At 40.2% G+C, this 12,966-nt stretch overlaps 1 protein-coding gene across 1 annotated transcript; it reads right to left on the bottom strand.

Annotated features, from left to right (window-relative positions):
• Window positions 1-1,142: 1,142 nt before the first annotated feature.
• Window positions 1,143-12,498, bottom strand: OCIAD1 (OCIA domain containing 1). Its single transcript, XM_083755087.1, has 8 exons — window positions 12,303-12,498; window positions 10,525-10,609; window positions 9,345-9,398; window positions 8,227-8,274; window positions 6,443-6,569; window positions 4,182-4,390; window positions 2,582-2,734; window positions 1,143-1,309 (listed from the first exon to the last, which is right to left on the bottom strand). Exons 1-8 carry the CDS (start codon window positions 12,363-12,365, stop codon window positions 1,272-1,274), a joined length of 777 nt encoding a protein of 258 aa, XP_083611213.1. The 5' UTR covers window positions 12,366-12,498; the 3' UTR covers window positions 1,143-1,271.
• Window positions 12,499-12,966: the final 468 nt, after the last annotated feature.

Genomic DNA, 12,966 nt, shown 5'->3' on the forward strand with positions numbered 1-12,966 from the left:
AAGCATGCCAAAAAGTGCAAGTAGATAAATAGGTTCGGCTCCGGCGGGAAGGTAAACAGCGTTTCCGTGTGCTGCACCAGAAGCGGCTTAGTCATGCTGGCCACATGACCCGGAAAAACTGTCTGCAGACAAACGCCGGCTCCCTTGGCCTGTAAAGCAAGATGAACGCCGCAACCCCAGAGTCGTCTGCAACTGGACTTAACTGTCAGGGGTCCTTTACCTTTACCTTTTTTATTGCCTCTGATAAAAGGGGGATCATGGTATATAATCATCATCATCATTCCGCATAGCCTTTGTAAATCACTACAGCCTTGAAAACATGTTCTAAGAGACAGCAAGGCAGCCTAGAAGTATTTAAAATAAATAAATATGTAACATCAATACATTTCAAAATCTCTTTTACTTAATATCTGGACCCGGTATTCTCAAACGTAAATTTTGATTCATTTAGCTTTAGGTACATGATTTAGCTTACTATAAGGTCTTCCTCTCCTGTACGGATATTGTGCTTGAATCCGATATAGAATATAATGGAAATGAATATATTTATGCTAGACTTGCTGGTGGCTTTTACCAGGACTGCAGTATTTAAATGTAAACCTTGCTTATAAAGCCTCTCACATACAGGAGTAATGCTTTTTCTAAGACAGCCGCCTCCAGACTGATGCTCCAAATGTTTTAGACAACAACGCCATCAGTCCTAGCTATCATGACCAGAGCTGTAGTCAAAACATCTGGAGGACACAAGTTTGGTGAAAGCTGCTTGCTTTCTGGCTTTAGGAACACGTAACTTGTACACATGCAAAAAGTTTAATGACAGACTTAAATTTATGCCCCATCAACATTTCTGGAATTGGATTGCAGCTCTAGTTTCACCACCTGAATAGGTAAATTAGAAACATGCAAGAAAAAAATAAAAGTTAACGCTACAGTGAATTCCCTTTTAAAGTGAGGAGGGATAGACTTAAATTATTTTGGTTCTCTATTGCATTTCAGCAGCAGTACAATCCAAGTAACTATAGGCACAAGATAATTGCTTCTGTGAATTCCAGTTAGTTGCCTCCTTTCTTCCTTTTTGTTACTATTTGGTCAAAACACGTTTAGACCAACAATCCAGTCTGATAGTTTGCCAAAACAAAAAGGAAGACCCAAGTATTTTTATTGTAAAGCAAGTGCATTTCAGAATACAGAGAAACATTCAGGTATTGGACCAACACTGATGAAGCTGAAATTTTTGATTGAAGAAATGTCTTCAGAAGGTGTAAAGATTTTCAGTCTTCCCAAGCATCTCCATATTTATTGACTTTAACTATAAAAGAAGAGGCCAGGAGAAGAGAAACATTGTAATGAAGATAAGGAGAAGCAAGGTCTACTGCACTAACAAATGTTTAGAACACTACAGAACCATGTGACAGCAGATCATGTGACCTGACAATTGGCTCAAGCCAACTGAAGATGATCAAAACAGTGCAAATTTCCACTGCCGCCATTGTGAGATGAAATGTGCAAGTAGCAATTCTGGACGGTTACTTTAACTATGGTTTTCTCAGATTTTTAAAGGCAGCATGGTCAGTACAAAACATCTACGTCACCATTATGGTACTGTAGCTATCTGTATATCACAACATGCAGATGTACTTCTGTCAGAACATTTATTTACATGGTTGAGCTAAGCCAACACAGAAGACTACTGTCACTGTCAAGGTGACCACATAAGCTAATGCAGCTGAGAAAGGGGTAGTGTTTTATCAATCCCAGTCAATTCACTATTCAACTTCCTTCCACCATATCAGACTAAAAATTCCACCTTCCATAAAATTAACAATTGTGACTTCTTTTGAATTTACGCATTGTTTCATATTATTATTTTCCTGCATGAAAATACAATGCCTGGATGTTCAAAAACTGACCTACCAAAGTACACTGAAAGAGAGAATAAACTCTTGTTCTTGCATAATGCATTTTCTCCTAAAGGAAAGGTAATTTCACTTCCATTTCATAGCTTTCCCTGTACAGTATTGTTTTTTATCCAAAAAAAACACAGTCTGGAGGTTGGTGCGAAGGGCAGTTTCCTTCCAGTAGAATAGTAAACAGGAAAAAAAATGGCATATCCTTCAGAGTTATACTCTGCATGCTTAAGTTAGTTTTTTAAAAAATAATCCTGAGAAGCCTTTCCAAAAAACCTGGCTATGTTCAAACATCTGGTCTAGATGTTATTCTGGCTTCTTAAGGGCCCGCAGATCAGAAAGAGACCTGTAGGCTTACTCCTTTCAACAGAAAGGTTCCCTAGGCTGATGTTCAACTAGTTTTCTCCTAACAGAAGAAATGAAATTTTCCTTGGTTGCTGATTCAACAAACAAACTGGAGAGTTGCAGTAATTATATGCTACAGAGATTTCAAATAAAAATACATGGGCAAAAACTTGTCAACTTGCTTGAAAACTGACCCACCCATCAAAGAAAAATGATGGACATGAAAATAAAAGAACCTTGCTTCTTGTTTACTACTCCTTAGAATATTGGGAGTCCCTAATGGAAAGGCAAGATTAAACATCAAATACTTAAGTTATTTAACAATTTACCATCTCTCTTTATTGGTTTTTCCTGTGAAGACTTCGATGGAAATTCTGACTTCTGTGTTATTCCTGCCTCATACATCTCTCTATTGCGACTCCTTAATTCATCATACGTGATTCCTTTTCTTTTTGGACGTTCTTCCAGAAACAAAGCAGGTTCTTAAAGGGAAAAGAGGGGAAATCAATGGATAACAAACAATACATGTAGATGGAAATGTCTATTTTAAGGGAATGCTTCTGTTTGAAGCAGTCCTCCTGACATTTAACTATGGAATAGTCAGTTTGAGTTTTAGATGCACTTTACATACCATTATGTTTTGTGCACATTCAGATTGTCAAAAGTCATCCTCAAAGCACTGTGTTAGATGAGCCATTAATTAGATGAAGTGCCTATTGCTGTACTCTTATTTGTTGTTGTCGGTTTATAACCTTGAACTTACATCAACTATGGCTTAGCATTACATGCAAATGCAGTGGTACCTCGGGTTAAGTACTTACCGTATTTTTTGCTCTATAAAACTCACTTTTTCCCTCCTAAAAAGTAAGGGGAAATGTGTATGCGTCTTATGGAGCGAATGCAGGCTGCGCACCTATCCCAGAAGCCAGAACAGCAAGAGGGATTGCTGCTTTCACTGCGCAATGATCCCTCTTGCTGTTCTGGCTTCTGGGATTCAGAATATTTTTTTTCTTGTTTTCCTCCTCCAAAAACTAGGTGCGTCTTGTGGTCTGGTGCATCTTATAGAGCGAAAAATACGGTAATTAGTTCCGGAGGTCCGTTCTTAATCTGAAACTGTTCTTAACCTGAAGCACCGCTTCAGGAGGCCTAATGGGGCCTCCTGTAACCTGAAGCGTAGGTAACCCAAGGTACCACTGTATATAATCTATACCCAAAAACTGTATGTGTGCCTGCCCCACCCAAAAGCTACAGAGCTGTGTGTTAAAAGCATGGATCGAAACTGAAAGCACTCACAAGGCCAAGCGGCTCGTTCCGGCACATTTTTCCAAAACGCACCCTTTTTCCAACTCTGCCTGGCAACAGGTTATCTACAAAAGACACTCTCCTGCTTTGTAAAGCAGCTGTTGCACAGAGAGGGGAGGGAAATTTAAAATGGTGAAGCCAGAGGAAACTCTGGTGGAGGCCTGTAGCAAATCAAGTTGTCAGACTCGGGTACAGGAGCAAAAAACTAATGCATCTAGTAGGTGGTTCCCTCTGAGGTTTTCCCTCGGGATCACTAGCACTTCACCACTTCTGCAGTTTTATCTGCTAAAGGGACAAATTAGAGATCTTGGGGCCAAAACAGTCTTAATCTATTCTCAAAATTTAAAGGGGTAAAGTTTGATTCCTGCATTGCAGAGGCGACCAGATCCTCAGGGTCCCTTCCAACGCTACAATTCTATGAAATCTGCACCCCACCCCCCAAAATGACCAGTATTCTCAATGGCAGGCATGTTTTCAGGAAACACGATTGCCAGTGTAACATGAGGCTCCAGCCTTTAAAAAGAACTGGAATGTTCACCTCTATAAGTCTGAAAAACACTGAATCCATTCCATATTTTTGATTAGAGAACAGCTCACTGTATTAATGGAGCTCAAGACAAACGCTACCTTGAGGGGAACCATCTGTTATTCCAGAAGGAGAAGATTCATTCATGGTAGAACTAAATGGGACTGGATCATCACTAGAGGGAAAGTCTGTCGCTCCATAATTATCAACATGGTACTTGGAAGTATGTGCTTGTGGTGCTGCTGCTGCTGTTGGAGTACTTTCAAAAGGTAAAGGCACATCTGAAGCGTCTGTTTTTTTAGAGTAATACCTGGAAAGACAAAGACAGTTTTTCAAAATAACTGTACTTTAGTTCTTTTTTCAATTTTACACACACACACACACACACACAGAGAGAGAGAGAGAGAGAGAGAGAGAGAGAGAGAGAGAATGATATAGTGGGTTCCTCTCACCCTATCCAGAATAATAAAAAAAAAAATCTATTATAGTTGGGGCAAACTATTATTAGGATAAACTAATCAGTTATAGCAAAAGAAGGGAAGAAGGGAATGAAAACAGGAGAAGAGCCTAGGATAAGGGGAGCAGAGGGGTTCACGTCATTGTTATAGCAGGTGGAAATCTTTATTTAACATTGGGACTCAAAAATTATCGTTCTGTAGCTTCTGCTACATTTATTACAAAGACGAATTCTTCTTTGGAAAAATATTTAAAATCCCACATTAATTTCCTGCCTTAACCCAAGGCTCTCTGCTCTTCTCCTTTTCCTCTCTGCTCTTTGACTTTTAACAGCCATTAAGTAGATGATTTTAAATTAATGTGATACACAGGATTCATTTGGTTTAACACAGGGACGGAGAATCGTTTTCACACAGTATAGGCCATATCTTCATCTCTTCCAACCTCTGCAGGCCAAGACTGACAGGTGAACAGGACCACACATTTGTCAATCAGGTGAGATTGCGCAAGGGTGGGAGGAGATAGTAACCAAGCAGGATTGAACCTCCACCCATCAACTGACATCACCTAATTGACAGGCAAGGTGTCGTTTTGAAAAACAGTCTGGCGGGTCAAACAGGCAATGATCAGCCCCATGGCTGGTAGATTCTTACCCTTGATTTAACTGAATTTTTAGCACTGCTATAATCACCAAGACCTCCACTAAGATTTGCCTGATTTATTCAGAGCTCACAATCTCACACGTGCCTTTTTGTGACCCATAAAGTTCAGAAGCTTCTACACTGTAGAGATCCACACCATGCTGGTCTTGCTTCACATACCACGTTTCAGGTTCCATGTGGCTTCCTGGAGATGCAGAGACTCATGGCGGAGGCATACACGTAGCAACTAGGCTAAAGGTAAAGGGACCCCTGACCATTAGGTCCAGTCGTGACCGACTCTGGGGTTGCGGCGCTCATCTCGCTTTATTGGCCAAGGGAGCCGGTGTACAGCTTCCGGGTCATGTGGCCAGCATGACTAAGCCGCTTCTGGAGAACCAGAGCAGCGCACAGAAACGCCGCTTACCTTCCCGCCGGAGCGGTACCTATTTATCTACTTGCAATTTGACGTGCTTTCAAACTGCTAGATGGGCAGGAGCAGGGACCAAACAACAGGAGCTCACCCCGTCACGGGGATTCGAACTGCCAACCTTCTGATCGGCAAGTCCTAGGCTCTGTGGTTTAACCCACAGCGCCACGGTAAGCAGCACCTTTAAAATGGGACGGGGGGGTAGAGAGAAAGAAAAAATACCCAAATACAAGCTGCTCCATTCCTTGCTGCTCCTGGCTGCATACTTGGGGGGAGGGCAGCCACGCTGTGTTGCCGGGGGCCTTTCCCCTTCCTTGCTCTCTCCCTTCCCGGCCTTGAGGGAGAGATGTGGGGGACTACATGCGGGGTGGGTCCCACTTTGTTGCACTCCTGGCGCTGTTTATCTCACACTCCCGGCTGTATACCGTAAGGTCACGAATATAAGCCGCACTTTAACTTTTCACGGTCGGAATTTGGGGGGAAATTGAGGCTTATATTCAGGCCAATACGGTAACACAAGCAAAAGCAATCTGACCACAACTTTCCCCCTTTCCTTTCTCTTCATAAAACATAAGCAGAGTGAGCAACCTAACTTGAAGAAATCTGAATTTCAACGAGAGAGTTAGGGACTTCCTTAACACAACTCCCCTTTAAAATCATTAGACCTCTGAAGTGCTTAACTTTGGCTGGTTCGTGCTCAAACAAGTTCTACTTTTCTCTGTGTGTTGCTGGAGGGGGGGAAAGGAACGCCAGTGCTCATGAGTGCTTCAGGTTTTAATATTTAAAGTGAACTTACTTTCCAGAAATTCAGAATTTTGAGCAAATAAAAATTACTTACTCAGGTTGAATAGGTTTATTTTTCCTCAGAGCTTCTCCCAGTGGTGAATTCTCTAGCCTTTTAAGCTTCTCTTGGCATGCCTTCATATAAGAAAACTTTCCACCAATGTAGCCACAAAAGCCAGCAACTTATTATAAAGAAAACCAGAGACTGATTTAAGACATCTGATGCTCTGTCACTTTAAGAAAAATACAGGTATATTTAAATATAAAATATATAAAAACATACGCAAAACCAAACAAAGCTTCAGCTTAGTACTAAAAAAAGAAAGTTCTTAAGTCTACAGTTTTTATCTCTTGTGTTTCCATGGCATCAAAACAAAGGGCTTACAAAGTGGTCAGGGTAAGAAAGTCATCACCAAATGCATCAGACAGAAACTGAGAAAAATGAGTTATCGATTTAAAAAGCAGGGCAGGGTGGATAAAAATCTATTATTTAACTTAATTTAATTTTTAAATAATCAGATTTTTTTAATTTAAATTGGATTTTTTAATTTAAATTGGATTTTTAAAATAAAATGCTTTTGGAGGGAAAATCTTTCTAAAGTCCAAAGGCTATTCATCAGGAAATAAGGAAATTGTTTAAATTGTTATTAAGGGAATGATTATTCTTCTCTTTCCAATAAAGTAATGCAGAAATGTTGTCCAAATATAAACAGTTAACATTAAAGCTCACAATAATTTCATAATTATCTGTCTATGTATTTCTAATAGTATAACCAAATCATTAGTATTTGATATAAGTGTAAAAGCTACTCTGAGCATCTATTATTCCACAAATGAAACCTTCATCTGGTTGTAAATAATAAGATTATACCAGCAAGAATGAGTCTTTTTGTAAAAAAATGATTTACATCAAATCCACCCTGCAGCAGGGTGACAATTACTTCTGAGGAGTTATTATAAAACCAGGGCTGTAAACCTATAAATACTTCCTGCCACTGAATTTGGTGACCACAAAACTCAGTGAGGGTTACTTCTGAGTAGAGATGGATAAGAATGTGCCATAGGTTTCCTTTGAAGCAAAACCTGTATCTTTGCAAGCGGTGTGCTTTCCTTTACAGTGGTACCTCGGGTTAAGAACTTAAATTCGTTTCGGAGGTCCGTTCTTAACCTGAAACTGTTCTTAACCTGAAGCACCACTTTAGCTAATGGGGCCTCCTGCTGCTGCCGCCGTGCCGCCGGAGCATGATTCTTAACCCGAGTTAATATTTCTGGGTTAGCAGAGTCTGTAACCTGAAGCGTATGTAACCTGAAGCGTATGTAACCCGAGGTACCACTGTACTTTCCAAAACCACATGCTACTTGTCTCTACTTTCATCTCCAGTGAAAGCTTCAATTCCTGCAAAATAAATATTTCCTGCAATATGTGCACAGTTGTTACATATTAACGACAATAGATTTAGAGACCTTTACTTAGTGGCTCTCTAAAGAACTTTTTTGGGGGCAAGGAAACCTTGCTTTGCCAGGACTCAAAGCATCATTTCAAGATGCCCAAGACTTCTTCTCACCATGTCCATCGCACAGCTCTGAAAGGCACAGAGCCTTTTTCATGAAATATGGTGGCGAACGGAAATCTCAGTTGTGAGCAGGATGATCAGGTAAAAGGAAAACAGGGCTCGTGCATCTTTAATGGTTGTGCAGAAAAGGGAATTTCAGTCATGACTGGTATCCCTGCTAAAATTCTCTCGTCCATAAAACTATTAAATATGCAGCAGTCCTGTCTGTTTTTCCAGCTATGAGCCTTTAACTACAGATACAAAGTAGTGAAGGGTTAATACTTACATAAAACTTTTGGTAGAGAGCCAAACTTTGAATGTGTTGTAAGAATTCCTACAAATAATAATAAAAAAATGTAAGGAGCAGTAACCATACAAAAATATGAGCTGAAACCTGAGCTGATAAATGCGTAACCATGAATCGATTCATGGCACTTGGGGTTTCATTGATTGGTTTAGGTTTTTTCCCCAACTATACATGTGACCTGGAGGGAACAGTGAAGACCACTGGAAAGCTGTTGTGCGTCAGTTTGAAAATAGTTTTCTAATATTACATTTAAATGCTTTGATTAAAGAAGTTGGGAGACTCCAGTTAAATAACATGGAGAGAGAGTGAAAGAGTGTGTGTGCTTGTGTGTGTACACACACACACACACACACACACACACACACACACAATTCCATTCTTCGCCAGCTTTTAATATAAGGAAGGAGCCAGATAAGTAGATGGCTCCATTCATTTCCACAAAAGCAGAAGATCCATGTATGCAAAGGAATGTGCAATACTGAATCAGGACAACAGTTTTTAATAGTATTCAGGTATATCATAGCCCAAATGAGCTACATGTTGCAGGTGACTTGAAATATTCTACATACTAAATCAAAGCATAAAGTAACAGATCTCTCTTTTTTTAAGCATATCCTTCTTTAAAAACTATAAAATCCTGAACCATGGTATAAATTATAGTCTTCCATAAATGCCCAAGTCTTTCTTTGGAACTATCTCTGTTGACTATTTCTGAAGAAAACTGAGTAGCTCAAGTTTCCCCTTACAAGTCTATTATTTTGCAGTTGTCAATGTATGATCTGTGTTTTCAAACACTGGCTCCATAAGCACATGTTGTTAATCCAGGGTTGGATAATACTTTTTTCAGCTTGGGAGCCACATTCTGTCAAGGGAAACCATTTGGGGACCGCAGGCCAAGGGTGGGTGCAGTCAGGGGCCAAAGTGGGTCAAGTAATGGATGCAACTCTTTCCTTTGTATGGTAGGCTACATTCAATAACTCTCCCCCCCCCGAAACATATGTCTAATCTTTTTCTATAATTAATTCATATATATTATATATGAAAAATATTTCCAAATAGCAGACATCCATATTCAGTCAAAGTTGCTTGAAACTTACCTTTTTTAATTAGTATTTGGGTGACAAGCATGCCAACAGCAGAAAAAGGCAGCGCTGTGAGTGGAAATAGGAGAAAATATGTATTTATATGGAGAATAGAACTGAATATATTTTCAGGAACAAAAACAAATTGTAAGCAAATTAGGGAGAAATTCCCTTTGAGTGCAGTAGGACTTCCTTCTCAGCAGACATGCTTATGATTTGTACAGCACAGAATCCTTTCTAAAGTACACACTGCCAAAAAAAAAAGCTTTGGGTTTTGTTTCATTTTAAGAGAAAGTGCAGCTCAGAACAAATGTGTTTACAGTCGTATTTTATTTTTTTATTAGCTTTCACAGCATCGAAGATTTATTGAGCAATGTAAACTGAATATTATCCTGGTTCGGGGTTGCGGGAATTAGTACCATATCCAACAATATGCACGCCAGCACAACTGCAATGACAACAGTCACAGTTGCTAGAGACAGCAAAGCAGTACTCAGCAAAGCAAATGGGCAGAAACATTTCTACAGAGGCACTATCCCAGTACACTCCGTAATGGATAGAATACTGGACGAAAGAAACCAGAGTTCAAATTCCTCCCCAGCCAGGAAGCTTACTAGATGACTTTGGGTTAGTCACTCTCTCTTTCTCTCTTAGGGTTCTTTTAAGGATAAACTGAGTAACCCTATTTTGTATTCAACTTCTTTTTAAAAACGTGGGATGCAAGTACAGTTGTATCTTGGATCCCGAATGCCTTGCAAGTCGAACATTTAGGCTCTCGAACGCCGCAAACACGGAAGTGAGTGTTCTGGTTTGCGAACGTTCTTTGGAGCTTCCTGCAGCCAATCGGAAGATGCGCCTTCATTTCCAAACGTTTTGGAAGTCAAACGAACTTCCATTTGACTTCAAAGGTACCACTGTATGACCTACAAATAAGGTGTGAAAAGTGTACTTCAGGATGCCGCAGAGAATAAAATCTGATATTTTGTGGCTTATTAAAGAGTAGCTTTTAAATATTAATGGAAGTGTCTGGGGAGCTGTTTGAAGTTTCTCTCACATGACTTAGTAAATAGCATGAATTTCCCAACGTGAGTTATACTTTTTATTTACAGGTTTGGACAGTCATTATTTGACACACTGTTTGGCAAAACAACAGACATGAAAAAGTAAAGATTACTTATTGGAGCATTTCACTTACATCTGTACCAGAGGCTCTCAGTATTGCATTCTTCAAAGACTCTCTTTTCATCCTCTGTGGGTACATAGGAATGGCTAAACTGGCCCTTTAATAGAAAAATACCAAACATAAAGGGTCAGTGTGTGACATACACTAGCAATACTGTCAAATGGGAAATACAAGCATTTATTACCATTTTTATCAAGGGTCCACAATACATATTATTTTAGAAAAACGAAAACCAAGTGAGAATATTGTTTACCCACAATAGGTGACTAAAGCATAGGAGTCTAACATTTCCTGTTCACTCTTACATTGTTGTTATTTTAGACACACTTGCATATGTATTACCTATGTACCCAAATATATACACCTACCAATGTTGTGCTGATCTATTTCAATTGCTGCTTCTTTTTTATTTGCTCATTGCAAACAGCTGAAAGTCTATAATTTTTTTATAATAAACCTGATTTGCAATTGGGGTTGAATAATTTCAATTACAACTGTATATATGTGTGTATATATGCATATCTGTAACTCTGGATAACATGAGATAAAGTGCATCTCATGAAGTGAACTGTAACAGAATTATTAGTATTTGAGGTGCAGTTTGTGCTGTATAGTAAAAGGCAGCTTTAAAATGGTAGAGTCTCAAAGCAGCTTGTAATATAACATAGGGCCTAATGCCCCAAGAAAACGAGTATAACATCTGGTTTGACATAACTCTGGACCATGGTCCTATAGATGTTTTGAACACTGATTTATATATGTTATGAGAACATATGAGTTGATATGCATGCCTACAGTCATATAAACACCAGCCCTAATAACACTTGTACAAAGTTTGTAACAATAAAATGCTCTCCAATAAGGATTGGAAACATTTTACATCTTTTATGCAGAAAAAAGTCAACATGGTGAACAGTTAAGTGTTAGACTAGGCTCTGGAACACTAGGGTTCAGATCACTACTTAGCCCTGAAACCCGCTGAGTGATGTTGAGGAATCAGAATAAGATCTATTACTAGATTATTGATGCAAATCTCCTCTATCTTCAGCACATTGTATTTTATTTTACTGCTAGGGCTGGGGGCTGGTGTGCAAGTAAAGACTCTTCTTCCGATTCTTAATTTTGGGGTCCTAAAAAAAAAAAAATAGACAACTTTGCGGGTATCAGGAATATGGCAACCCTAAAGCTCAACAATTGTGGTGGTTTCCTTACATTGTATTTTATTTTGCTGCTAGGCTAAGGGCTAGTGCAAATAATGATTCTTCTGATTCTGAATTTTGGGGTCTTCGTAAAAAGATGCTCGACAACTTTGCAGGCATGAGGAATATGGCAACCCTAGGCAAAAAAGGTCAACAGTTGTGGCGGTTTCCTTGCATTGTATTTTATTGCTAAGGTTGGTGCAAATAAAGCTTGACCACTTTGCAGGCATCAGGAATATGGCAATCCTAGGCAAAAGGGCTATGTTTCTCAAAATAAAATAAAAATTATGTTATTGCTAGGGGTTGGTGCGTGTAAATATTCTTCTTCCACTTCTGAATTTTGGGGTCTTCCTAAAAAAAACACAAAAAAACTTGACAACTTCTTGCAAGAATATGGCAACCTTGGGGCTAGGTTTCTAAAAAAAAAAGAAAAGACAAAGCTCAACAATTGTGGTGGTTTTCTTACACTGCATTTTATTTCATTGCTAGGGCTGGTATGCAAAGCTCGACCCCTTTGCGGGCGTCCAGAAAGTGACGTTTTTTGAAAGATGGCGACTCTAGGCCAGAAGGGCACGAAGCGGCGGAGCGTACCTGGCGAGGGCCTCCGGGGTCGGGTCTGTGGGCCCCACCGCGCACTTGCCCGGGGGGCTCCATGTGGGGTGGGAAGGGGCCTGTCAGAAGCGCGGCGGCGGCGGCGGCAAACGAAACGGCGACTTTCTATTGACCGAGAAACAAGGGAGCGTGAGGGGAGCGCGCAGAAACCGGAAGCGCGGTTTCCAGACACCGGAAGGAAGGGCATCGAGGGCGCCCGTTCCCATAGACGACATGACGCCTAGAAGGGAAACCCGGAAGCCGGCGGAACGGGGGTCGGAGGAGGCGGGAGAAGACGCAGCCTCCGAGGGCGGCCCTAGGGACTAGAGGTCTCGCTTCCCTCCCGGAACCCCGGGGCCGCGAAACCTTTCCTGCCCCCTCCGCCGGTAGGGAGGCGGCGCTGGCCGTGGGAACGGAACCCTGAGGGAAATGGGGGAGAAGACAGGCAGCGGATACGTGAATAGGTTGTAGATATTTTTCCACATTTATTATGCTGTTTTTGTGATATACAAATGACATGAGAAAACCGGGCATGCTTATTTGTATAACGTTATTCTTTTCTTTTTTTCTAAAAAATTTTTTATATCATTATAAACAAACAAACATTGGCTTAGGATTTTATTTATGTTAAGGGGTGAATTAATATGTTTAATTTCATAATGTG

This window comes from Podarcis gaigeae, assembly GCF_964106915.1.
Source record: "Podarcis gaigeae genome assembly, chromosome: 9".
In the NCBI taxonomy this organism is placed as follows: Eukaryota; Metazoa; Chordata; class Lepidosauria; order Squamata; family Lacertidae; genus Podarcis; species Podarcis gaigeae.